Raw genomic sequence first — 26,663 nt, 5'->3', positions numbered from 1 at the left:
TGTATGCTGACGTCAGCATTTTTTTGCTGACGTTATAAATTTTTTTTGAAGGTGCCCCAACCATCAAGTATTATATACCGTTGGAAAGGAAATTCAATTCTGAACAACTTTTTTGCTTACAGTTTTTGCTGAAAACGGAGCCAATAAAAGTTAGAAGCTTTTGAAGTTGACTTGTGACGTCATAAAAGTTTTCAAAAAAATCCCTAAAGTATTATATACCTTTGGAAAGGAAATTTCATCATGAACAACATTTTTGCTTACATTTTTTCGTGAAAATAAAGTCAATAAAAGCTATTGAGTTTGTTAAGCAACATGGTTAAAATCACCACAGTTTAGGGTACAAAACTAATAGACGTCAGGAAGGAAAACATTGGATTGCTGTAGAACAGAACAGATTAAAAGACATTGCATTACCTCAAAAAGTGTTTGTTGTTTGGAAGGAATAAATTTGCAGGACCCCCCCCCCTCTTAAAAGAAATTCATCTCAAATAACCGACTTCTTCCTTAATCTAGGTTTAAAAAAATTGGTCCCAAGCATGCCATCATGTAACAAGAATCTCCGAAAATAAATGATTTGAAATTGTGATTCCTTTCCATATCCACATAATGAAGATTTTTTGCCTTTTTTTAATAAATATCATTTTACAAATATTTTGGTACAAAATAAAATATTTTTCAAATGCTAGTTTTTTTTTCGCAAGTTTTTGCTATTTTTCATTATTTTTTATAATGAAAAAAAATAAGATTTATTAATTTGGGAATTTCCAATTTCAAAAATGACTTACGTTTTACGCGAACGTTTATCATGATCATTTTCCAAGACTTTTTCTGATCCACTCTCCAATTTCTTTGATTTCTTCTAAATTCACTCCCTTTATAACGATAAAAAGACATGACACGAAATGAAGCTATCTTGCGTGAAAGTAAATATATTCGAGTTTATTGGCCTATAATATACATACACAATGGACAGCTCAAAGCTGTTTTAGGCCATACTAAAACGTTTATGTTCGAGACGGAGGAAGATATGACATAGCCTAATCTCGGACCTAATTGGCTACGTTTCGAATTTTATAGGTCTTTATACATAGTGAAGCAAACCTAATTGTAGAAGAATCATTCAAAACGTAGCCGAAAGTCGTAAAACTCCTGATTCTGTAATACACTAGGCGAGTTTATTATTTGAGGGATTTTCGAACTATTTATTATTCGACCAATCCCCTTCCCTCAGGGGTGTTGGGGCGACACCTTCCGTAAAACCAAGGGAATAATGTGACTCGGAAATTTTCATCAAGAGAAATGGAAGGTTACTTATGGTTACTTATGAAGGTTATAATGATCAGAAACGTATATCTACACACACTATTTTCTAAGATAAAATTTGTCGAATGTTTGGACTTTTCCCATTTCGAAGCACAATGTAAGTGGTAAGGTGCCAAGATTGGGGATCATATATATCAAAAAGGAGGATCAGTCCCCTAGAATTTATCCTTAAATGAAAATCTATTTGAACCACTGACCCGAGATCGAACAGGACAGAGGGAACTGTAAATGGATGAGTTGCATTCAACTCACTGACCTTTATATACCCTGGACCAAGTTTCTCAATACCAGCCAAGCATAATATTTGATCAGAGTTTTTTGAAAAGTGGTACCCTAATGGCGGCACTAAACAATAGGCATCGGTAAAGGCATTGAGAGCGCTGGATCTACTTTCCCTCAAAAAAAAAAGGACGTTTGATGATGTAGCGCCGTTAGACGTTTTTAACATTTTTAACACTGTAATGGCTTCTTTACGGGTACCAAGTAAAAAAAACTCCAATCAAAGATGGTGGAATAGCTTGGTCCAGGGATAAATAGAGGTCAGTGATTCAACTCCGCAAAGGAAGATAGGATAACAAACTAACCGTTTCAACGCCTTGAGTGGATAAGAATTGCAATACTTTTTCTGTTGAAACATTACCAGTGGCATTCTTTGCATAGGGGCATCCTCCAAGACCGCCAACAGAACTATCAACTACACGAACACCCAACTAAAATTGGAAAAAAAACAAGTGATACTTTTATGGACCTACCTGGTTATCAAAACTAATCAATGAACATTGAAACAATGAAACATATAAGACATTGAAAGCATGAAAGCTATTGGGAGAAACTATCAACACTATTGAAAAAAGACTTTTGAAAAAGAAATAAAAAGCTATTAAAAGCTTTTTTTTTTTAACAATCCACTATCAGAAAAATGAAGGTTTCTAGAAAACTCAAACCATCGCGCTCCACTCCAATAAAAATAATAATTTGGCTAAGAAGATTGATCTATGCTTATAAATAGGTACTAGTTATCGCATGACTTCGAGTGCAATACGAGAAATAATATACGAGTTCCGAGATTTTTCCGAGCCTTTTAGGCGAGGAAAAATATCGGTAAAATCTCGGAACGAGTAAAATATCGAGTATTGGGTAAAATAAGGGGTAAAATAATATTTCAATCTAATATTAGCACTAGCAGTCATAATAGAAAATTATTGACAATATCAGAATATAATCGCAATTCCACGCATTTTTCGGTTTGAATGCTATTAAAATTCTGTCTATCAAATAGAATCAAATTGGCTTAAAAACTTACATCTAAGGATTTTGCGATATTTTGGACAGCTTTACCGTTGGTATCGTGACAATGAATAGCCAGAACTTCGGGTCGACAAACAGCAAGCACTTCGCCAAGCATCCTCTCTATCGATTCTATAAATGGAGAATAAAATAATAGCAACAATTTTAACAGACCAAATCATGCTGAAGCAATTGTCATTTTATCTTTTTTTAGGGTTAAGGGTTTTCGCGTTTAAAGGTTTTGCGTTTAAATAAGAGTGAAATCGTTTGCTTACTCATCAATTAATTCACGTTTGACACAAATGTGGAGCAAGATTGGTCAGAAAAACGAATATGTAACAGGAACCTTATGTAAAAAAAAAACCTTTAACACCACTCTTTTGGCAATTGATAAGCTATATCCAGCCTTATTCGCGGGCCCCTTCTCATACCTCGAAAAGTAAGTCGTAATATTTTCTGTCTCACAAAAGTAAATGTTTGTCGAAAAATTTTTTTTAATGCCTGGAGGTCCGTGATACGCCAAAAGCTTTTTCCAGACACACTATAGGCTTACCAGGGTTCCCTACACCAATGGTATCAGCTAATGAAACTTCATAACAACCCATTTCTAACAGTGATTCGGTTACCTAGATACCAGAAAAATAATAAAAAGGAATATTTCATATGAATTAAGGTAGAGAGTCTATCATCATATTTCCCTAACACCCTGCCTAGAAGTGCTTGGGATTCGAACACAGTTCATTGCAGTGCAAGTCCGTGATCGAGAGGATAGTGAGACACAGTGAAAGCCTTATCTAAATGGTGAGTGAATGTATCGTATTCTATCGTTCTACATCTGCAATTTGAGCAATTTTAGGAATATTTTATTGCTGAAAACACGTACAAAATTTCAAGGTTAAGTTTTCAAAAAAAAAACAAAAATAAAACAAGCCGAGAGATTGCACAATAAAAAATGCAATGAAAATAATTCCTGAGAATATTAAAAGTCAGAAATTTTCAGAGTGTTAAATTTTTAAACACCCCCTGATAAAAAGGGTTAAATGGAGCCTTACCTTTGCAACTTGTTTTGGGGCGACTCGGTCATCATAGGGGCAACCCACGGTACACGATAAATATCTAGAAAGGAAAGAATCCATTAAATATAACAATACAACCATTCTTATTATTATACACACTTTTTTTATAAGAATGGTGTAAATCCATTTCATCATGGATATTCTTAACTTATCGGTGATCCAAAAAATATCTGCAATCTGATTGGTCAAAATAAGTACAATATGTAATAGTTATCAGACAGTTGCGAGTACAATATGAGAAATATTTTACGAGTTCCGTACAATATTTTCCGAGCCTTTAGGCGAGGAAAATATACGGAAAATCCGGAACGAGTGAAATATTTTTCCATATTGTACGAGCAAATGTCTGATAACTGATTTATCGGTGACCCAAAAAATGCACTTTTTGTGTTGGAGGACACTTTTGTAGCAAAGTGACGTTAGCCATTAATTAGCCGTTAACCAATCAGATTGCAGATATTTTTTGGATCGCCGATAAATCTAAGTATTTTACATGTACAAAATATAAATTGACCAAAAGATATTGTTACATTGTAGGGATAGAAGCAATCTAACGTCACTTTGCAACAAAAAGTGCCCTGCGCTTTTTTCCAACAAAAAAGTTTTTTTGGGTTTTATGTGTATGCAAAAAAAAAACACAAAAGAATAAAAACAAAGTATTAAACAGCCCTGTAAAGTACAAAGTGAATGAAATTATCAAGAAATTATAAAAGCAAAAATAATATTCGTAAAGAAAATTGAAAATTTTCATGATGGTAATATTCTTACGATCTTCTTAATTTTTTTGACCATTTTTATCATGGACATTCTTTTAAAGTGTATTCTTATAAAAAAAGCTTGTATGACAAATATTGATAGTAACAAATTTTTGTCTCTCCGAGAACTAAAATAAAGTAGAATTCTCCTACAACAAATGTAAAAGGTTTTTGAGGTTTTGAAAGTGTTACGGAGCCGAAAATATAACAAAACGTTTTGAAGAGCATTTGAATAAGAATTCTTCGAAATGAAAAAAGCAAAAATATTAAAATTAAAATCTATTGAAAAACGATTTTTTAACCAGTGCAGTTCCCAAGCGAGCCTTACTTAAGGGTAATTAACAATTTATAATTGAAAATGCTCTAAAAATGGCATCCTTAGATTGAGTAGAAAAATTCCATGATGTGATATTCTTAGCATTATTTTAATTAATTTAATTTAATTAATTTGGCCATTTTCATCATTGACATTCTTATAAAGTGTATTCTTATAAAAAAAGCGTGTATAGAAAATCGTATTTCGATATCCCCAGAATAGTCTAGTGGTAAATAATGAGATACTCTTAGGTGCCAAATAAACGGGGGGGGGGGGGGGGGGTTGGAAAATTTTTCAAATCAAATAAATGGGGGGGGGACCTAATTACCGGGGGGGTTGGAGAAAGGACTTTTAAAAACCCTAAAAAAGGGTCAAAATAGACTAAATTTAGGCTTTTTAGAGTAAAACAAGAAACTTTCCTTTTGGGAGCTGGGAATTAACGGGGGGGGTCCTAATAACGTCCGGGGGGTTGGAAAAAAATCTATAAATTAACAAGCGGGGGGGGCCGTTTATTTGGGACCTAAGAGTAATCTTGCTTAATTTTTTTACCGTATTAATAAATATAATATATTAGACTGGAGTCGTTTATAATGTGTGTAATACATTGTAAATTGTCAAATTGTATTACATTGTAAATTGTATTACATTGTAATATAATAGTAGTAGGTGTTATATGATAATATGATTAATGTTAAGGGATTTAGTTTGTTCCCTCCACTACTTTGTTTCTACTATGTCTGAATTAGTCATCTAGCTTGCTAGACTAATAATATATAGATTACGTTGAGTTATTAATAAAGCATACCCTCTAATTCTGATTCCATCGTTCTTGGATGCATCAAACACATTTTGAAAACGTTTCAAACTTTCTTCGATGGAACAATTAATATTCTTTTGCGAGAATCCTTCAGAAGCGCTTCCAAAGACTGCGATCTCTTTGACGCCTGATGCTACCTAACAAGAGAAAAGTTTTTCTAGTGAAATGCTGCCATGGGTTGGCGTTATTCTATACTATCCTGTACTCTTAGCTTAGGTGCCAAATAAACGGGGGGAGGGGGGTTGGTCTGTAAAATAAAAAATCCATTGGGGTCTTGTTTTTCGAATGAAAGAATGATGGTCAGTAAAATGAGGTGGAAAATCCAGGGTGATAGTAAAATTTGGTTGAGAATGCAGGGTAAACGATAAGTAAAACGATATCGGAAATCCAGGGTTGTAAAAAAAAATGAGAAAAAGAAAAACCAAGGTAGGTCCCAAAATCCAAGGGGGGTCCTAAAATCCAAGGGGGTCCTGAGAAATTGAGAAAAAAAATCCAGGAAGTCACCTTTCCCAAAATTGACCTCCTCAACATAAGGGGCTCCGGAATAGCCCAAAAACTTTATGAATACATATAAAAGTTAAGAATAAGGATATCAAATATCCTAAATTACAAGAATAATAACAGATGACTAGAGAAAATAGAAGAAAAAAATCATACTGCTTGTTGATATCCTTTGAGGTTTGGAACTAAAACAGGATAACTGACGCCATCTTTTTTTTCGATTCTCGTGAACAGTTCTTTGTTATCCGCCAACTGTACCGATTGAAATGTTTAAAAGGTGATATTCGAGTTTTTAAATATATGTACAACTCGAATCTTTTTCTAATACAGGCCAGTTTCTAAACCACTTCGAGGTGAAACTCTTAATGCTCTTATAAAACAATTTCCGTAATTCCAGCAAATTGAAATTCCCGTTCGAATCAATTCGTCGCATCAAAAAAACATTTTTTTGGAAAATTGAGTTATGACCATACCGATGCTTTACACCCCATTTTTATCGATTTTTTGGCTCAAATCCAACAAAAACCAACCAAAAGTGGCCTGATTTTAAGAAATTAACTTTTCACTTTATTTTTAGGGTAAAAAAGCCTTAATTCACATCAGTTTAGGGCAAAAAAGCCTGAAGTCCAGAGTGGAAGCAATTTTGAACTAATGGCTTTTCTAACACAAAAATATTTCAAATGTTTTTTCAGGATTTAAGGAAAAATTATTTAAATTCGATTTTCTCAAAACAACAAAAATGGACTTAAAGCTTTTTTATTTTGATGCGACGAATTATAAGGCAGTCTCCCCATGTTAGTCCTATTCTAAACAATTAAAAAGATCCTCACATAAATTGATAAAAAATCGAACTTGAATCTCTTGAAGCACCTTTTAAGCTCTTAGGGGGGTGAAAGTATAGTTGTCTTACTTGTGGTACCCATTTGGGTGAAACAAAACTGGTAGCTTCGATTGTTTGCAATCCAGTTGCTGAAAGTCGATCGATCAATTCAATTTTCGTGTTTGTTGGCACAAGTTCCTTTAAAACAGATTTCAGGCATAGTTAAGAATTACCACAAAATCATATTCCTTTACGCACTAGATAGAGATTCAGTCACGTAGTTAGAGACCAGTGTGATAACACCTTTCTACGGTTAGCCGTTTCGTATAAAAAGTCACCAAAATTTCGAGTAAATAAACCATCCCATTGGTTAAAAGCAAAAACATAAACAAAAAAATGTGCAGAGTATGAGAAAAATGTGCTTTCTGTGCTCTTACTCTGGACATTTTTTTGTTTATGATTTCGCTTTTAGCCAATGAGATTGTTTGTTTACTCGAAATTTTGGTGACTTTTTATACGAAGCAGCTAACCGTAAAAAGGTATATTACGTACCGTGAAAAGCACAGGTCGAAATCATATATCGACGCTGTGCCGACGAATCGAGATTCTATTCAGCGCGCAATCAACGAAGACAAAAGTAACCATGACGACCATCCAAGATCTTGGATGAAGTTCAAAGTTGATATTTTTATTCCCGTCGTTGAAAACACAACTAAAAAATGTCACCAATGCTTTTAAAAAAGAGTCAGTGATAGAGAATCATAACATAAAGTCTGTCTATTATTTCGATTCAATTAAAGTGACATTTCCATAATTAATAGTTTAAAGATTTCTTTCGAAAGAAACTCACTTCAATTACACTTGGAGGTTTCTGGGGAATTTGTAAATAGTAAACTGCATACTGATAAAGTCTGCTAGACATTAATAAGGTAATATTTGCTCTTCATCTTTGATTCTTTCTACAGTGGTTAGATTGACACTAGCCAGTACCTTCCCACAAACCAAATTTTTTCTTTATTTTATGGTCAGTTACACTTTGAAGCGCTTTTCGAAAGTTATCGCACTGTGGTGGAGGGTGACGTCGATTCCGTGCGGAGTGCATTAAGGCGGGAAAATACGGAACTCGGAAGCAAAGACTGGAATGGACAACCGAATAGAATTTCTTCGTGGAGAGGTTGTGCGTCGATGTTAAGTCTAGTCTTAATTTTAGAGTTCCGTGCATAAAATCAAAACAAAAGAATCCTCGGGATCGGGATAAAGTTTTGGTGAGCTAAAAATACTTGTTTTTCAAAACGAGAATATTTTGATACACCCCTTTATAACGAAAGAACTATAGAAGCAAAAAAAGTCCCCAATCAGCTCCAATTAATGGTATTGTAAACAGGCTCTTAATTTAATAAAGGAAACCCCCTTTCTTCAAAAGGTTTTCTTCCTTGCAGAGAAACAACCAAAATTAAAGAAAACTCTCAACACTAGCCATAGCCAGTCTTTGAAACAGGGATATAAAATAATGATTCCAAGACTAGTTGATTCCAAAATTAGTTGGTAGTAAACCTTTAAACTCTAATTTTACAGGACAAAACTTTTCACATAAAAAAAAAATCTGTCATTGTATCAACTTCAGCGCATAAGTTTAAATAAAAATAAAAATGATAGTGTCAAGTTTTGATATGTCAAGTTTTGTCAATGACAATGGCCAGCTGGTGCTGAGAGCTGAAGAAAATCATTTCCATACCCAGCAACATTCATTAAATTCTTTCGAATCGAATAGCCCGAATAAACTCAAATTTCAGTTTACTTTCAATCATATGTTGATTTACCATTCTACAATTCAATTTCAATTTATGTCACATTTTCAAAATCACAAACCACGTCGAACAGCCAATAAAAAACAATAACAAACAAACAGTTCTTCTTTCCACTGGAATAAGCGAGGGATAAATTCTTCTAGGTTTCAAGTCATATCCAAAAGATATTCGTTGCCATCCCAAAGCATACTAAAAGTCCAAACCAAGTTCGTATATCAACACCAGCACTATTTATTTGAACTTTACCGCTCGAACCAATGCAATGACTTCTTAAAAATCAGAAAAAGGCACATGCGATGGAGTGCAACTTGTCCAAAGTCACGGCAAAATACGCCGCGCCGAAGAGAAAATCTTGGACGGACTTTCCCGTCCAAGAACATTCGATTCCGCGGTAAAAAGTAACAGACGTTAAATCGCGATAAAAAAGCGGTTTTCGTCTAACAGGCTAGATTGACACATGCGCGATAAAATTTCTATCATTAGTCTTCAGAGGTTAATATAATTCTTTGAAAACTTAACCTCTGATACTCAAGGTATGTATTACGTATTGGATGAACTTCAAAGCTACCAGTATATGATAATTGTAATTAATAATATAATTGATATATGATAATATACTATACGTTTTCTCATTGTTCTTAATGTTTTGGCCATTTAAGCCTTATGTTCTTGTAGTTTGTTCTTATAAAAAACATGTATACTATTTAATTTCGCGGTTGAGAGAATTTTTCGTTTCAAATATGTCCTAAAAACCGTGAAATTAAATTCCGCGAAAATTTCTTCCCTTAAGGGCTCTGACCATTTTGAACCTCTGAATTTTCATATTTTTCGTGTTTTCCGTTTCATTTTAATAGTTAGGCCATGGAGGTATAAAGAAACAGGAGAAGTATGCTATTGTAACCATGCTCGCCCTACGATTAAAAAAGTTACGAGGTATGCATGCTCATAATCTCATATATCGTGCATTTTTAATAAGCTCTTTTGTTGATAGGTGAAATCTTATTGGCTAACTTAAGTGTTGGAAATAAGATGAGACGAGATTCATTGTTTCTGACATTGGTGTAAGAAAATATTTGGATTAAAAAAGGGCCTGTAAACTTTGCAATCCTTTATCAAATGACAAGATTTTTCGATCAACATTTTCTTCAAGGTGAACTCTATTGCTTAATACTTTCCTCCAAAATTCTCCAGCGACTTTTTGTCTACAAACTGGGTCTGAAATTGTGTGTGCTTAAAAAGAACTTTTTATTTTCTGGCTGGAGAAAATATCTTTTCAAAACAAAATTTAATGGATGACAAAATTGAACGCAAACTTATTTCGTGGAACCAAATTTTATTTTATTCTCGTATATTAGAAGGCTAGAAATCTTCTATGCTGATAGTAAGAATGTTCAGAGCAAACTTGAGTTCTACTAAAAAGTCGTATTTCATCGGGCGAGCCTAGAGTTTCTTTTGATTTATTACATAAAAGAAATCAAAAGACTTTAACGACCAATTACCGACAAATTCATCTCCTGTCTTTCTTTATACCTCTATGGTTAGGCCAACTATTCCTGAATCTTAAAAGGTAAAAATCGGAATGAAAAAAATAGATGAAGAAGAAAATCAAGACTTTTGCGAAGAAGAGTATTTTAACTTTGAAGAGCTTATTTTCGGCGAAGAAAAAACATTTTGAAGTTTTATATGTATCTTTTGCGGAACGAAAAGTTCTTCGTCTCAAAATCATGTAAAAGGGGTTTTTGACAGGTTTTTCATCCCCATTTTTCATACAAAAAGTGTCAGGAAAATTTTCCGAAATTTATTAGAAAGTTCAATCCTTTGCAGACAATTTATAGTCCAGGAGCAGAATTCAATATCTCGAGTTAGAAGCACTTATGCTTAAACCAAGAGGTGAATGGGGTTGTTATATACCATTGAAACGGAAATTTTATGCTGATTACGAAATGAAAGGTCGTAAAAACTCTATCCTGGTCAAATTTGCAAACGAGGCTGGAGTTTGCCCTCCCCCGTGGTGATTTTTTGGTTTTTGCTGGTTTTGAAGAATCTCTGACCCAAGGCCAAAAAAGGAAGTTAGACTTTGACTTTTCTTGTAAATTACTCCTGTTATAAATGTGTTAATGGCCTAAACTTCAAAATTCTAAAAAAAAATTTTTTTGTACTCCTTCTCGGGGATTTTTGGCAAAAAATCGAGTTTTTTTGGGAAAAAAGGCTGAAAACATGACTTATAAACGGGCTGAAATATTGCCCAAATGTGCCCAGAAGTATGTTTCCTCGTAGTAACACTATTTTTCAATACAAAAAAGATAAAAACTAGTTTAAAACCCCTAAAAAGACCATTTTGCACTCCTCCTTTGATGACTTTTACGAAAAATCGAATTTTTAGGTTTTTGAGATAAAACGGATATGTTGGTGCTTGTTATTCTCAAACTTGATATACTGTACTTTACAATTTTTTTCTCATAATTCTTCCTACTTTCCATGGATGGAAGAAAAAAGTGTTAAAATCACCCTCCTTCTCGGAGTTTATTTGGCAAAAAAGTGAGTTTTTTTCGAAAAAATATGCTGAAAACTTGATTGAAACTGGCCAAAATCTGCTCAAGATTTTGCTCTAAAACATTTTCCTCATAATAAAAAACCGTTTTGGACTCCTCCTTTGATGATTTCGACATCATATCAAATAATAATAAACAAGCTCTGACAGTTATTCATCGTCTTTATCGTCAGAATCAACGCTCAACTCCTCAGTATCATCGTTTGTACAGTCTTTGCAAAGACAGGCACCACAACAATTAAAATTCGCCTTTCTGCAAGAGCATAAGTTGTTTTTGCAACCTTTCTTAAATTCGCAAGATATAAGCTCCAAGACACTAGATGGAGCAGAATCAAAGATCATGTATTCAGGCGTTAGAAACCCATTGTTGTCCTCTGCCCAACCATTTCCAACTGGAGGCGGAAGTGATAAAATTGGGGTACAGGCAGACTTCCAAATAATAGCACTGATAGTTCGCTCGACGGAGATGAAGCAAAAGCGAATCTAACGTTGGAGGAAGCCTCTCTCCCACTTGACCTTTCTTTGAAAACAATTGAAACTCTATGATGTGAAGTCCTTATCATACAAGGTACATATGAACTTGAAGACTGGTTCAATGAAGCTTCCGTCGACATCCAATTCTGGTGAATTTCCAAACGCTTGAAGTGTTTCAAATTCTTCAGCGTTGCTCTTCAAGTGATTGAATGCAGTCTTTTTGCCAATATCTGCAAAAGAACTCACCGAATCACATTCTGTAATGGAATGAAGTACTGGCAGCGATTTCGTAAGGCTGTCACCTAACTTTTCACAAATTTTGTTGATCGAAATGTATCGCGAATCTTTCTTTTTCTTTGTACCAGTCTTTAGCCACAACTCTTTCAGTGAATGGAGCTGTTCGACAAATTGATAACGTATGCAATCACCACAACATCAGTATCTGGAGTGACAATGATCATTCTCGATAGCTCATATTTGTTGGCAAGATAATGAGCGATGACAAAAATTTTCGCGTCAGCTTCTTCGTGATCGGTTGACCAATCTAGTTCGAACCATGTTTCTGAGGTGACATGTGTGATTGAACCATCGAGATTAGCAAGATAAAGCTCTTGATCACCGGACAATGGGGGAGAAGTTTTCCACGATTGAAAGAGATCATTGACGAGATTTATTTTGTCCTTTGGATTCGACAGGAAGGTCCCGAATTCAACAGCTAAAGCTTGCTTGGATGATGTAATATTGTACTCTGGCTGATTTTTTGAACTACCACGACGACTGCGTTCCCCTTCTTTGATCGACATTTGAATGTCATATCGGTCAGGAACCATGGCTACGATATCACTTTCTTTGAATGCTGTACGAATATGTGATTCGATATGGGTTTGCACTTCGTGGATGAACTTTGGCTTGGCTATGACTACCTTTCGGACAATAGCCATGAAATCAATGATAGTAACAGCCTTTTCGTCTGATTTTGGAAGAATAGGTAGGGTAGGGACAGAAGACCCTTCGAACTCCAACTCAGCCAAGAGTTTACTCTTACCAGTTGTTCGCCGAGTGCCATCGGTACTGCATAAAGCTCATACTTGAGGATCGCCTGAAGATAGATTTTCCGTGTTTGAGTGACCACAAGAAGCAGAAAAAACATTAAGTACCGTTTTGGGAATCTTTGGTATGACCCGAACCCACAACCTTGCACACTGCATTGGATGCTCCACCTTCCTGATACGGCTTTCTGATGGGCAAAGACTCTATAAAAAGAGAGAAACGCCTCAATACCAACATCACATTTATTATTATATTTCTGATGGTTAGATTTCAATGCGGGTATTTAAAATTCGAAATACTGTCAGCTCGAATGCGGTTGACCTCAAATTCTGTGTCTCGTGAACGTTCGTTTTCTTGACCATAGTCGCCATTGTCCGATGCAGCTTGGGTAAACACGTTTTTGACTGTGTTAGATGGAAGGATCGCATATCCATCTCCTGATTCAAGTACAAAAGAAGCCCATGATGTTTCGATTCGTTGGACATCATCATAACTTACGGAATGGCCAAGTTTACTCATGTGAGTAATATATTCCTTTGATCTCAAAGAGTTTTTCAAAGATACTCCTAATCCAACATTTTTCGGCATTCGTTTTTCCCATTCGATGCTGCAAATATGATGTCTTGCGCAATAGATTTTATTTTACTCGAATCACCGCAAATTTCCTCCAGAAGATTTAATAAAGACGCGGGTTTTAAGCTCCTTTACTTTTTTGTCCGTAATATCTTCGGGGTCCAGCGGATGTAAGTTTATTCCCCTTACATCCGCAATATCAGCTTTGATGATTTGCCCTGCTCTCTCAACCATACGTTTGTCGCGACCTTCGTTTTCTGGAGTACTACAAATTTCCAAATTTTTCGTTAACTGTTTACATTTTACCGCACAATTGATTGCATCAGCCATAGAAATGTCACTACTGAATACTGATTGTGTATCGTTACCCTCGTCAGTTATTTTTACTTTATTCCCGTAGTGTTTCAGCAGTTTAGCTTTAGTTTCTGTGTCTTATAACTTTCGTAACCTTGATAGTCGCTATCCCGTAAATTGTCTTTGAAATGACCTAGCAAAGTTTTTAAAGATAAGGCTCTTCCAGATTCAATGACAGGATTCATGTACTCAAGCAATTTTGAAAAAGCGACATCGTGTGAGCTCTCGATTTTTGGTGTTCTCTCAATTGGCTTCATATTGGCTTTATAACAGGACGGATGATATCGTGCTTTCATATACTGGCAATTTCGAATCTCAAAACCCTGAAAATCAATTTTTGTAAAAATTCCTCAAAGGAGGAGTGCAAAACGTTTTTAAGGGTTTACAAACTAGTTTTTATCATTTTTACATGGTGTGTTGCTTTATTTTGAAGAAAAAAACTTTGATCAGACTTTAGCCAGTTACAATCAAGTTTTCGGCATATTTTTCGAAAAAACTCCCTTTTTTGCCAAATAAACTCCGAGAAGGAGGGTGATTTTAACACTTTTATCTTCCATCCATGGAAAGTAGGAAGAATTATGAGAAAAAAATTGTAAAGTATATCAAGTTTGAGAATAAACAAGCACCAACATAACCGCTTTATCTCAAAACCCTAAAAATTCGATTTTTCGTAAAAATTATCAAAGGAGGAGTGCAAAATGGTCTTTTTAGCAGTTTTAAACTAGTTTTTATCTTTTTTGTATTGTAAAATAGTGTTACTACGAGGAAACATAATTTTAAGCACATTTGGGCAATATTTCAGCCCGTTTAAGTCATGTTTTCAGCCTTTTTTCCCAAAAAAACTCGATTTTTTGCCAAAAATCCCCGAGAAGGAGTGCAAAAATATTTTTTTTTCAGAATTTTGAATTTTAGACCATTAACACATTTATAATAGGAGTAATTTACAAGAAAAGTCAAATTCTAACTTCCTTTTTTGGCCTTGGGTCAGAGATTCTTCAAAACCAGCAAAAACCAAAAAATCACCACGGGGGAGTGCAAACTCCAGCCTCGTTTGCAAATTTGACCAGGAAATAATTTTTACGACCTTTCATTTCGTAATCAGCATAAAATTTCCGTTTCAATGGTATATAATAACCCCATTCACTATGATTTTTGGATTTTGCTCCTGGACTATTAAAAGAAATTCGAAACAAAAAGGTTAATTACCCATTAAAACTAAGCACTTTTCGTAAAAGAGGGTAATTTAACATTCTATTAACGTCTTTTTAAGGTTCATTACGGCATTTTTGTAATTCAATTGCTCTTGATAGAATAAATTCAGAAACAACTTATAAAGATAGTTTCTTGTTAAAAGTGTCAAAGGAGCTCAAAATAAAAGTTTTATCTTCTAATCTTGTAACCGATATTTTGACATGGTCAGAGCCCTTAAGGTAGACGCTTTTATATAAGTAAAAGAAATTTTTTTGCTCAGGCTGCGCTGTTCTTAATATACTTATCATTATGAAACTTTCAGGCTTAAACGTGTCATCGCAAGCGACTCTAAGTACAAAGTAAATGGAACAAACTTGATAAAAACGTTCCTGAACGTTCTAAGACACTCATAAACTATAGTAAATAAAAGGGAAGAACCAGGAACGTTCAAGAACGTTCTCTAGCGTTCTTTGGACGTTCCTAAACGTTTAAGAATGTATCGTATCGCCCTCTTACTGGAACGTTCCATTTCATTTGTATTTAAAGACGCAAATGTTTACGATGTTCTTAATATGCTTACAAATAGTCGAACGTGCGCAACGCACTAGACTCGACTTCAGTAGCTTAAAATTATTTATAGGCCCAATTGTAGACCCCCAGATATTCATCCATAAAGAACAAGTGTGTCCAAAAATTCAGCCAAATCCGGCCATTTGTGGGTCTCCAGGCTGCCCCAAAGCTTTAACCTCGTTTTGGCCAAAAATCTTTGAAAAATGAAAAAACACCCCCAGATATTCACCCAAAGAAAAAGTGTGCCAAATTTCAGCCAAATCCGACAATTTTTGAAGTCTCTGGCTGCCCTAAAGTTTTGGGACACACACACACAGACAGACATTCTCAAATTCTAGCTCAACTGAAGTTGAGAACTTAAAATGGGTTAAAATCTGTTAAAATCAGCACCCTCTTAATAGACCTTCATTTTCATAAATTACGTCACGAACATAACTTGCCTCGTATTCAAACAATTACCATGGTGATTGTGTCCCTTGAGACATTAAATGATTCTTTTATGAATAGGAAGTAGTTGTAATAAAATCTGTTGGGAGTTAATCACCATGGCAATAATCTCAAAACGAGGCAAATGATGTCCGTGACGTATAATTTATCAAAAGGTCTATTATTTCTGAAATCTGAGGCTCAGGATCATTCTTAATTTGGTCTAAGGTTTTGGCCAATATTGAATCTCGTGTTCTTATAACATTGTTCTTATAAAAAAAGCGTGTACCTTTTCATTTTGTAAGCCATCTCTTGCACCGACTTCAACAATTTTGACGAAATCCTTTGATCCAGAGCTCCTATGTCTACACTAGAAAGAAACATCGACATAAATAAGATAAAAAAAGATGTTAGCAATCAAATCATGTTGCAGTGTTTCTAAGGCTATATAGTGAAGAAAAATATGAAAATGAAAATTTTTCGGAACAAAATCTAATCAAACAAAATCAAAATGATCTACAGTCATCTCTCTATAATTCGAACCTTTACTATATTCGAATCTTTCTAAAGTTTGAGCTTAAATATTTGTCCCCTCAGCTAGAAACATATATAAAATACTTTTTTTAATACGAATCTTTCTCTAATTCGAAGAAAATTCTTGGTCCCTTCAAAATCGAATTAGAGCGAACCAATGATTCAACGGTTTCAAGCGATTTTCCTTCCATTCTATTATTACTAGTGCAACACCTTAAAAACAATCATTTAATCGGCGTTTAAAATTAGATTAATAAATGGCTGTTCCAGATTTTAAAAGGAGCTATGCCGTAGCCATAGCCAGTTTTGCGTTAATCGACGGTCAAAAACTGCGTTTATGGTAATTTCTTTTCATTTGTCATGTTATTTGGTCGACATTCAGACAGGAGAAGAATATGTATACTTACTGTAGAAAAACGTGGATGAAATTTTGCACTTCTTTTAACTATTGTTGTCAAGGTCGTTGCCATTTCTAATAATTTCAGTTTCTGGATTTTCTGGATGAATTTCTTTTTTTTATATCATTTTTAATGTTGTTTTTTAGTTTATCCTGAAAATAAAATGGGTGTTATAAATAGTTCAGCAGGTTTGAGGTATGCAACTAGGTATGATTACTTACCCAATAAGCGCGAACTTCGGTATTTTCCAAATTTTCAGTCCTAGAAGGTTAAAATGTGCAAGCAGGTTTACAACTTACGAGACTTTCTCCAACCAACAAGGGAAACACCCTTTAAAGGTTATATTTTTACATAAGTGTTCCCGTTTCATATCAGACACATTTTTCATATCAGGACAGTGTCTGCCTATTGTTATATTATGCTTATATTCTAAGCAAAAAAATGTTTTTCTTTCCAATCTTGCTCCACATTCGTGTCAATTCAATGTGAAAAAGCTTGTGAATTAGAATTGATGAGTAAGTAAACGATATCACTCTTATTTAAAAACAAAACCTTTAAATGAGCGTAGACACCTTCCATTGCCAAGATGCTTCAGTAAGAAAGACGTTAGGTTTACTTAGATCATTTACATAACCAAGCATAAGAAAATATGGAAAACTTTCGAAAAAATGCTTCAGTTTTTTTATAAACTGTCCAAGGAAAGAAATACACGCTTCTTTTTATAATAACCCGTAAATTTCGGCTTGACTGGACTGTTTTTAATTTTTGAAATTTCCAGACTTAAATATTCTTACGATATTCTTGAAATGGGTTTAAAACCTGTTAAAATTAGTACTGTTTTACTAATTTTTGAAATCTGAGGCTCAGATTGTTCTCGATTTGTACATAGGTTTTGGCTACTTTTCAGCCTTGTGTTCTTATAAAAAAAACGTATAAATCGCTGGGTAATACTTCCTACTTTCTGGAAAACTTGGTCAGTTAATCTACTGGAAAATTTAAATGGACGTGGAATAATAAATACTAAACAATAACTATTTACAAGGACGACTTTCATTGTTTAAGAGTCAACATAACATACGTTGACGAAGTTCGTAATATTCAATGTTGTTTTTATCCAAACGGTATTCCAGTATCAAAAACTATTGAGTCACTCCTATCCGTTATATTACGTTTAGCATTACATTTTCGAGTTCCCAAATGTCGTCTTTTCAGTTACGGTAATGCACAATGTGATGTGATCTATGTGAAACCTTTAAATACTTCACTAACTTCGAGGAGTAATGTACCATCACCACCATCATATTGAGAGCGAATCTAGTTTCGCAGCAGAAGGGAAAAATAGACTCTCTCGGTTCCTTTAGTAACTTTTACCAGGGATTGCTCTGTAGTAACAACAACCATGAGTTTCGTTCATCACTACCTAATTGGATGCCAAGTAGTTGTTGTAAAAGAACTCGAAATATGGCCTTACGAAACTTCTCGCTTTTGCATATTTTCAATGACCACCTGACAAGCCAACCAGCAAAACAACAGGAAATGAAACAACAGCAGAAGGGACAACCTTAGCTTTCTTTTTAAACGTCTAGACAAATGCCATTCAGAGAGTATGGGATAGCGAAAACGTATCAGTCAAGATCCGTTTCATTTTCCACCAATGATGAAATGAGGTTCTTCTGGTTCTTTGTTGTTTTCTTCTTCTTCTTCTTCACTTTCTTGATCGCTTTTTTCTTCGTCACTATCCGCTTGTTCTTTCTCTTGTTGATCTGCTTAAAGAAAAACAAAATTAGGCAAAAATTAAAAAATATAGTGTTTCCAGAATGCGGGTGAAGGGAAAAAATTCTCATGCGGCCGGCCGGAAATTTTTTTTTGTTGTTGCTATTTTTGATAACTTAAGATCATTGAAATTGAAAAACTTTAAAGATAACTTTTATGTACAAACATATGAAGTAAGCCCTGAATACTAATGTAGCAACTACTAAAAAACAAAACTTGATTTACAAGCGGGAATATCTAACCAAACGACATTTGATAGCTTCAACAATCCACGGTCAACAAGAAAATCTTTATGATGAACCATATAGATGAAACCATAGTCTGCAGCCGGATCAGAACAATCTTTTTATCACCCGGCCGGTTTCCGGAAGCAGTACATTTTTGGCCCAGCGCTAGCGAGTGGGCCTTTAAAGAGAGTGTCACTATTTTTTTTCCGTGTTTCCTTCTGTGTGTCCGTTTTGGTAGAAACGGCGCTTTATACCAGTAACACACTTTTTGCCGTCTGGAGAGGGAAAAGCTTGCGAAAGTCGGGTACTGGCTAAAAAAGATATATTTTCTGATTTCGCGCTCCTTAAACAACAAACGTTTTCAAAACAAAACAGATACAAGATGGCGGTTGAAGCGAGGAGATTGATTTCATGTGTTGATTCTTACTTTCTTGAACATTTTCTTTGCTTTAGTGGTCAAGAGACTTTCAAACCAAAGAAACTTTGTAGTGATTTTTTTTTGTAAACTTTTTCAACATTCTGTCATATGTTATAGTTTTCATAAAGCTTTCTGAGTGAAAATTCTATACCTTAAATCAATTTCTGACTTTCACTTTTAGTTTCTTGTTTTCAAAAAGACTTGATTCTGGAATTTGCTGATGAACACTAAAATGGAGTTCATGTGTAAATAGACGATATCGGCTTTCCGAATTCTCCCCGAATGATTACCCATGATGCATTGTTAGGGTAAGGGTTATCGTTCGTGATTTTTTTTGCGCAATGCATCATGGGTAATCATTCGGGGAGAATTCGGTTAAGCCGATATCGTCTATTATAGCAAGATTGGAACTTTTTCAATCATACTACGTGTGAAAATGGTTATTTCTAGATCTGTCTCGTTTAACGAATTGGTGGCTTGATTTTTCAAACTCAACACGGAATTATTTCAAATACCGATATTAAATGGAATATGGCAATGGAGACTAAAATGCAGCCCATGTGTAAATTTGAACAAGATTGGAACTTTTTCCATGATGCTACGTGTGAAAATGGTTATATATTTCTAAGTCTGTCTCGTTTAACGAATTGGTGGCTTGATTTTTCAAACTCGACACGGAATTATTTCAAATACCGATTAAATGGAATATTGCAATGGAGACTAAGATGCAGCTCATGTGTAAATTTGAACAAGATTGGAACTTTTTCCATGATGCTACGTGTGAAAAAATGGTTATATATTTCTAGATCTGTCTCGTTCAACGAATTGGTGGCTTTGATTTTTCAAACTCGACACAGAATTATTTCAATTACCAATTAAATGGAATATGGCAATGGAGGACTAAACTGCAGCTCATGTGTAAATTTGAACAAGATAGGAACTTTTTCCATGATGCTACGTGTGAAAATGGTTATATATTTCTAGATCTGTCTCGTTCAACGAATTGGTGGCTTGATTTTTCAAACTCGACACAGAATTATTTCAAATACCGATTAAATGGAATATGGCAATGGAGACTAAACTGCAGCTCATGTGTAAATTTGAACAAGATTGGAACTTTTTCATGATGCTACGTGTGGAAAATGGTTATATATTTCTAAGATCTGTCTCGTTCAACGAATTGGTGGCTTGATTTTTCAAACTCGACACAGAATATTTCAAATACCGATTAAATGGAATATGGCAATGGAGACTAAACTGCAGCTCATGTGTAAATTTGAACAAGATTGGAACTTTTTTCATGATGCTACGTGTGAAAATGGTTTTATATTTCTAGATCTGTCTCGTTCAACGAATTGGTGGCTGATTTTTCAAACCCGACACAGAATTATTCAAATACCGATTAAATGGAATATGGCAATGGAGACTAAAGCTGCAGCTCATGTGTAAATTTGAACAAGATTGGAACCTTTTTCCATGATGCTACATGTGAATATGGTTGTTTCTGGATCTGTTGTGTTTTACGAATTGGCGGCTTGATTTTTTTCAAACTCGACACAGAATTATTATAAATACTAATTTTAAATGGAATATGGACATGGTAAATGTAGACTAAAATGCAGCTCATGTGTAAATTTGAACAAGATTAGAACTTTTTTCATGCAATGATGTTGTTTCTTATGGAAGTTGAATTTAATGATATTTTGAATTTGATTGTTTACCTTCGGGTAGAAAGTTTCGAGCTTTCAACATTCAATTTATTTTTGATTGACTACTGTACATTATGTTTCGTTTATTTTTTCACTTCCCTGTTCTAAGAAATGAAGAAAGGGAGAATTATCCTTGTCGAATTATTTTTCATTTTATTTTGCTCGACGCAGTAAAATTTTAAATCCTTTGGACATCCCTTTCCTGAAATCTTGTTAAACATTTTTTGGAATTTTTGGAAATCGCGTAAATTACGCTTTTGCTGGGCCTTCACGCCTAACGGGCTTCTTGTTTTATTTTCGCCTTAGTGCTTTTTTATGAGAATGTACTCTATGGAATAGAAGAATATGATGATATTGGCCAAAAAAATAAAGAATATCACCATTAAAAATCCTGAACCTAAAATTGTCAATTATCTCCAAGACTTCCAGAAAAATGCCATATTTTTGTTGAAGTATGTTTTACATGTTAGCTTGGATGCCTTAAGAATATCTAAAGATGATTTTTCTTAAAAAAGTGAAAAATATTCATGTTGAAATGGAAAAGCACCATTCTTATTTAAAAAAGCGTGTACCTTAAGTTCCCTTAATTTTCGCGCCCCTCTAATTTACTTCATGTTTTTACTGACTTTGCGAAATTCGAATTATTATATGTTTTTATCCCACAAACTTTTTTTTCATGAGTTTAATGGTAAGGCTGCTTTATAAACGATAGTCAAAACCTTTTCAACCAAACCCTCACGCTTTTGCAACGACTCCAGCTGGCACACAACGTTGTTTCAAACAACGTTTATCTAATGTTCACAACGTTGTGTGCCAGCTGGGACTCCACCAAAATGAAAATGTAGATTTACGAACCGTAAGATTCATAATTCATATCATTTTACCACGATCACGTGACAAACTTGCCTGTACTCAGACCCAGCATTTACGGCTAATTTCAAAATTCATTGCCGTAGAGGGTCTGTTGTCATTGTCTTTTCTCATTTGAGATTTTTCGAACCTACCGCTGCGATGGAGTGTTGGTGAGAGAGGGGAGACGATGAGAGAAGTGTTGCTATTTATAAATCATACTTCATCGCAGAGGTCTCCGTACGGGAATTTTTTTATCAAACAGACAATGCGCACAAAGTGTACTACGAAGCGATAAACGTGAGATACACTCTGGTACAGAGTAGTGACAAACCATCCTCAGTTTAACAGTTCACTGCTAAATTGTGATGGTTGCGCTACCCCTACTCTAATACAATAATGACCGATTTGTGAGGGCCGTACTGAGAAATATTACCCGAGGTCAAGCAACGACCGAGCTTGCGACTTGAATTTTCTTAACGACGGGCAACTCCGTGCAGTGTAGGCCCGCTTTTTAAGGGGGCTGACCAAAATGGGGTATTTCTATTATATAGAAAGGGTACAACGAAAAGTTTGGTTTTTGGTGAACATTGAAAGGCGCTCTAATTGCTAATTTTACACCTTAAGAATTATCAGTTTTCAGCCAAAAATCAAACAATATCCAGATATATATTTTCCACTCATACCTTCAGATTTCTTAGATTTCTTTGCCATTGCCTTTTTCTGTTTTCTTCGTTGCCTGAAGAAGGAAAACAAAATGAATAAGATCTATTTTCATCTTTCATCTATTTTCAGGCTAAAATATTCCATTGTAAATTCATTCGAATTCGACTTTGCTCTTTTTAGTTAAAATAAAAATAAAATGCGATGTCACAGCTCAAAACACCTTTAGATAATTTAATTTACTTGGGAATATCGTTAGCTCTATCTGACTTACGTCGCGTTGAATTCTTGATATTCATGACGTAATCTTTTATACGGAAACACACGAAAAGACCGGGCGTTTGCCACCAGTTCATTGTTTAAATTCAAAATTGGTGGCAAACGCCCGGTTTTTTTTCGGTGTTTCCGTATAGAAGATTACGTCATGAATAACAAGAGCCAGATGAATAGGGTAAGATTCTCATAAAATAAGAAGCGTTGGGAAGAGATAGAGTATCAAATTTACCTTTTAGCTCGCTTCTTGTTCGTTGAATCTTCGGCCTTTTCTTTATTCGCCTCCATTTTTGCTTGAAATTCTTCGTCTAACTCTTCCTGAATGAAAAAAGCATAGTTTTTATATTTTAAAATGTTAAGAGGGCTTTTATAAAAAAGAGCCAGTCCGGAGAAATGAGGAAAAAGTTCATCGCCCTTTAACTCAACAAGGAGTCACTCTTGCAATACGAGGTGTAAAAGTCTAAAAATTTCCGATAACTGTCAATAAATTCAAAGGTATTATCATACAAAGTCAATACTTTCGGTTATTTTTCCATCTTTCAAAAAACATGTATCGGAGTCTTTCTTGGTTAATTTTATTTGTAAAAAAGAATTTGATCTAGGCAACATCTGTGGAATGTCCCCATCTCTATTCAAGGCCGGTAACTCCTTTCAACATACCTTCATAGTTTTCTTTTCCATGTATTCTTGACGTTTTAGTTCCCGCTTCCTTATATTTCGATACACGTGAAATTCGCCACTCCCAGCCCCAGCACTGGACCCCATAACATGGCGCACAAACTCGGCCGGGTCGCGAGGTTTCCATTCTTTGCGTTGTTGGGGAATGTAAACTTCTTTATTCTGTAAATTGAAAAAATTATCATTGATTCAAAATTTCTTATTGGCTAAATGTAAAGCTTTTAGCGCTTTCAAAACTTTTAATTATTATGAGCATAGAGGTTTTTTTCTGGAGAGCCTTGTTGTGAGCTTGTAATAATTGGGCAAGTCAAAGTCAAATTGGTAATTCACATATTCGGCATAAAATTTTTAATTGATGACGTTATGAAATCTCTTGAAATTTCAGAGAGTGGACAAATGCTTTGACGATGTTTTGATTTGGTTTCATTTTTTCAGCCTAGATATATTTGTAAGTGTAAAACTTCTATAATTCTTATAACCGACTAACAGGCGCTTTTCAAATTTGATGTAAATAATATTGCAATTCTCTGTTCAATCAATATATATTCAATTCCCAAATTGATTAAAGGTTTTTGAGATTAAAATATCAAGTATACAAGTCATCTATTCGCAGACGCGTGTTTTGTCCTTCAGTCCTTCACAAAACTGTTTTTGCCCTTCACAAAACTCGTCAGTGCAGCTTGGGTAAGCGAGTATAGACTGTTGTTGTCACCAGAGAGTGCTCAAAATACTGAGTGTTGAGTTTCACATAATCACTTGCAGTGAACGGAGAAGTAGAGATTGCTCCTCAACAGAGTGTATAGAGTGCTATATACAAGTGTATACAATTTTTCATAAATTCTTGATATGCGTAAGTCAAGATGACGTCATATTTTTTAACGGAAGCACCCAGTTTTTGACCTCCGTGTTTCTATTTTTAGTAACAGAGAGGGGTCAAATCCCGTCTTTTTTAGGGAGTTTCCGCTAGAAAAAAGACTTACGCATATCAAGAATAATGAGGATTTTACTTTACCGAAAAATTAGTCCGCTAGTTTGGGATACGCTGTACGTACCGGGTTACTCATCAATCTGTCCAATTTCCGTTTCTGTTCATCTTGAACGGTATGACAAACAATGACTTCTTTCTTCTCTTTCTCTTTGCCTTTGTATTTGCTTAATGCTTCTTCGATTTCTTCTTTACTCTTTCCTGCTTTCTTCAGTTCGTCAATCCGTTGTTCTTCCCTTCGTTGTTTTTTCAACTCCACCTCGTTGCGGATCTCAGGGTTCATAATGCAGCAGTTGTTGTTTATTAGTACCAATTTTCTTTTTCTTTTTTTTTTGACTCTTTCGTCTAAAATACACAAATCAAAGTATCGTTAATATTGAGTTGATCAAGCATATAAGACGACGAATTCAAACATACAGTTGACGCTCTCTAATTCGATCATCAAGGGGAATTGGATTTTCATCGAATAAGGGAGCCTATCGAATAAAAGAGCGTTGTTTATGAGAAATTCTTGATGACTGGGATTCGTCTATCGAATAATGGAGCGTATCGAGTAGTAGAATGTCGAATTATAGAGCGTAGACTGTAGTAGAAAATAAGCAACAAAAAATAGGAAGGAGATAAACTGATGTTTTCCTTTCATTTTTGTATTACACCGATTATAAGCGACTTCAGTCAAATATTCAGTAGAAAATAAGAATGTTCCTAGAACTCAATCCAATTCCGTGATATTCTTTTTTTTAATCAAGTTACAATATACAAAAATTCTCATGTTCCACTAGCCCATTACATTTTTCGTCCGTCGTCGTGATTATTCTTGTATGCTTAACCTCAGTATTACCTATTATATAAACATTCTGTTAAAGGCGAAAAAAAAAATGTAGCGTTTCCGGAAACCAGTCGGGTGAAAAAAAAATTTTCTGATCCTGTCGCAGACTTTGGGTTCATTTATAGGGTTCATCATAAAAAATCAAGTTGACCGTTCTAGCTATCAAACGTTCGGCCGCATGAATGCTTTTTTTCCTTCACCCGCATTCCGGAAACACTACATTTTTTATTTTCGCCTAGCATTAAAATTTCTAATCAATGTAATATACAGTATACGTAGAAAGCTGTGTCATTTTATATTTCATACTTATAATATAATCTGGCATGTTTTATGAAAAATAATGAATGTATTTACGAAACAGCAGGTTATCCGTTCAGAACAGATCAAGCTCCTGTAGAGATCCACGAATAAAGCAGAAACTATCGAACTGGACAACCACAACCATGTTTATCATATACTTTGCATTGACTAAATACATCAGAATTCAAACTCCAATTAGCATTCCATTGGCTAAAAGTAGTATGGCTATGTTAGAATATTCTCAATTTGTATGTAAGGACAGAAATATTCCAAAACCAATGATTATACCAAAACTTTTTGAATTTCAAAACAAATGGCACCCGGTAAAAGGAACATGCATTGTGCACAAACCACTCTTATAATCACCACATCAGCTCATTACTTCTGGTCATTTACTTCGTGCAAAGGTAGCCAATCAACTCGTCCGGTCATAACAAGATCTTCAGAAGATTGCATTTCAAGATGTTGCATCTAAAGTAACCAAAACAACACTATAATAACATTCGCTTTCAATTCCTAGGCTATCGTACTTACGGTTAACTATCCAAAAAGTTTTCTTAATATTCAAACGCGTCAAAATGTAGCCTATACTAGACGTCACGGCTTTTTTTCTACGCTGTAACGTCTATTCCACTTTGCGACTTTTTCGAACGTTTTGAGCCCAGGTTTTCGGGCTCTAAACATTCGATTTTTTGACGTTACTTTTAACTTTCGAAGCTCCTACAGTATCAAAAAAATCTAACTTGCGTCAAAACACTTGAAAGGCTTCTATTTTTCGAAGATCGTCAAAGTGGAACTCCCTAAGAAACGAGATGAAAAATCCCGGTTTTTAGTGAGGTGCTCGCTAGTCAAACTTTAAAAAATGCTGGTTTGCCGTCAGCCGACCGACTCTTCTCTAAACTTGCCGACCTAAAAACTTTTATTGCTATTTCGACGAAGAGAATTTTTTCTTCTTCAAAAATTACAAAATGTAAACAAAATAATCAAAATGACCAAGATAAAAAAATTTCCGACCGACCCACCTTCAAAATCTAGGGTCGGGTGACGGCAAACCAAGAATTTCAAACCAAGTCCAGCCTGACAAAAATTCAGATTGTGCTGTGGTACAGCCACTTTGAAATAAGAGAAAACGAAT

At 34.8% G+C, this 26,663-nt stretch overlaps 3 protein-coding genes across 4 annotated transcripts in view; all 3 read right to left on the bottom strand.

The window, feature by feature from the left end:
* Nucleotides 1-566: 566 nt before the first annotated feature.
* On the bottom strand, nt 567-16,980 carry LOC136822579 (hydroxymethylglutaryl-CoA lyase, mitochondrial-like). The gene is made up of 10 exons (XM_067078845.1): nt 16,834-16,980; nt 16,182-16,262; nt 6,986-7,093; nt 6,232-6,327; nt 5,563-5,711; nt 3,663-3,726; nt 3,164-3,236; nt 2,627-2,742; nt 1,908-2,033; nt 567-872 (listed from the first exon to the last, which is right to left on the bottom strand). Exons 1-10 carry the CDS (start codon nt 16,894-16,896, stop codon nt 810-812), a joined length of 939 nt encoding a protein of 312 aa, XP_066934946.1. The 5' UTR covers nt 16,897-16,980; the 3' UTR covers nt 567-809.
* Nucleotides 16,981-18,299: 1,319 nt separating this feature from the next.
* Nucleotides 18,300-24,750, bottom strand: LOC136822589 (PRKR-interacting protein 1 homolog). 2 transcript variants are annotated; one of them, XM_067078854.1, is made up of 5 exons: nt 24,467-24,735; nt 23,397-23,576; nt 22,969-23,054; nt 22,487-22,539; nt 18,300-18,590 (listed from the first exon to the last, which is right to left on the bottom strand). In XM_067078854.1, exons 1-5 carry the CDS (start codon nt 24,680-24,682, stop codon nt 18,466-18,468), a joined length of 660 nt encoding a protein of 219 aa, XP_066934955.1. In that variant the 5' UTR covers nt 24,683-24,735; the 3' UTR covers nt 18,300-18,465. The 2 variants fall into 2 exon arrangements, with proteins under 2 accessions (XP_066934955.1, XP_066934962.1); XM_067078861.1 differs by having other exon boundaries at nt 18,341-18,587; nt 24,467-24,750.
* A 351-nt stretch (nt 24,751-25,101) lies between these two features.
* The window catches only part of LOC136822571 (ubiquinol-cytochrome-c reductase complex assembly factor 1-like), a 7,286-nt gene continuing 5,724 nt past the window's right edge, over nt 25,102-26,663 (bottom strand). The window contains exon 9 of the mRNA XM_067078838.1: nt 25,102-25,999. Coding sequence (XP_066934939.1) covers nt 25,907-25,999 — 93 coding nt within the window. The 3' untranslated portion in view covers nt 25,102-25,906. The remainder of the gene's footprint in view (nt 26,000-26,663) is intronic.

Source organism: Clytia hemisphaerica, unplaced genomic scaffold, assembly GCF_902728285.1.
Source record: "Clytia hemisphaerica strain Z4C2 unplaced genomic scaffold, Clytia hemisphaerica genome assembly, whole genome shotgun sequence".
NCBI classification, from domain to species: domain Eukaryota; kingdom Metazoa; phylum Cnidaria; class Hydrozoa; order Leptothecata; family Clytiidae; genus Clytia; species Clytia hemisphaerica.
Note: the sequence above shows the minus strand (reverse complement) of the source record. Positions and strands in the feature narration are given on the sequence as shown.

Excerpts from the sequence above, each read along its gene's own strand:
- LOC136822579 (XM_067078845.1), bottom strand. The coding sequence starts at position 16,896 with ATGGCAACGACCTTGACAACAATAGTTAAAAGAAGTGCAAAATTTCAT. Across the intron at positions 3,727-5,562 it reads GATGGAATCAGAATTAGAGG|ATATTTATCGTGTACCGTGG; the intron begins GTATGCTTTATT and ends TTTCCTTTCTAG. Across the intron at positions 873-1,907 it reads CCACTCAAGGCGTTGAAACG|GGAGTGAATTTAGAAGAAAT; the intron begins GTTAGTTTGTTA and ends ATCGTTATAAAG.
- LOC136822589 (XM_067078854.1), bottom strand. The coding sequence starts at position 24,682 with ATGAACCCTGAGATCCGCAACGAGGTGGAGTTGAAAAAACAACGAAGG. Across the intron at positions 23,577-24,466 it reads ACAGATTGATGAGTAACCCG|AATAAAGAAGTTTACATTCC; the intron begins GTACGTACAGCG and ends TTCAATTTACAG. Across the intron at positions 22,540-22,968 it reads AACAAGAAGCGAGCTAAAAG|GCAACGAAGAAAACAGAAAA; the intron begins GTAAATTTGATA and ends TTCCTTCTTCAG.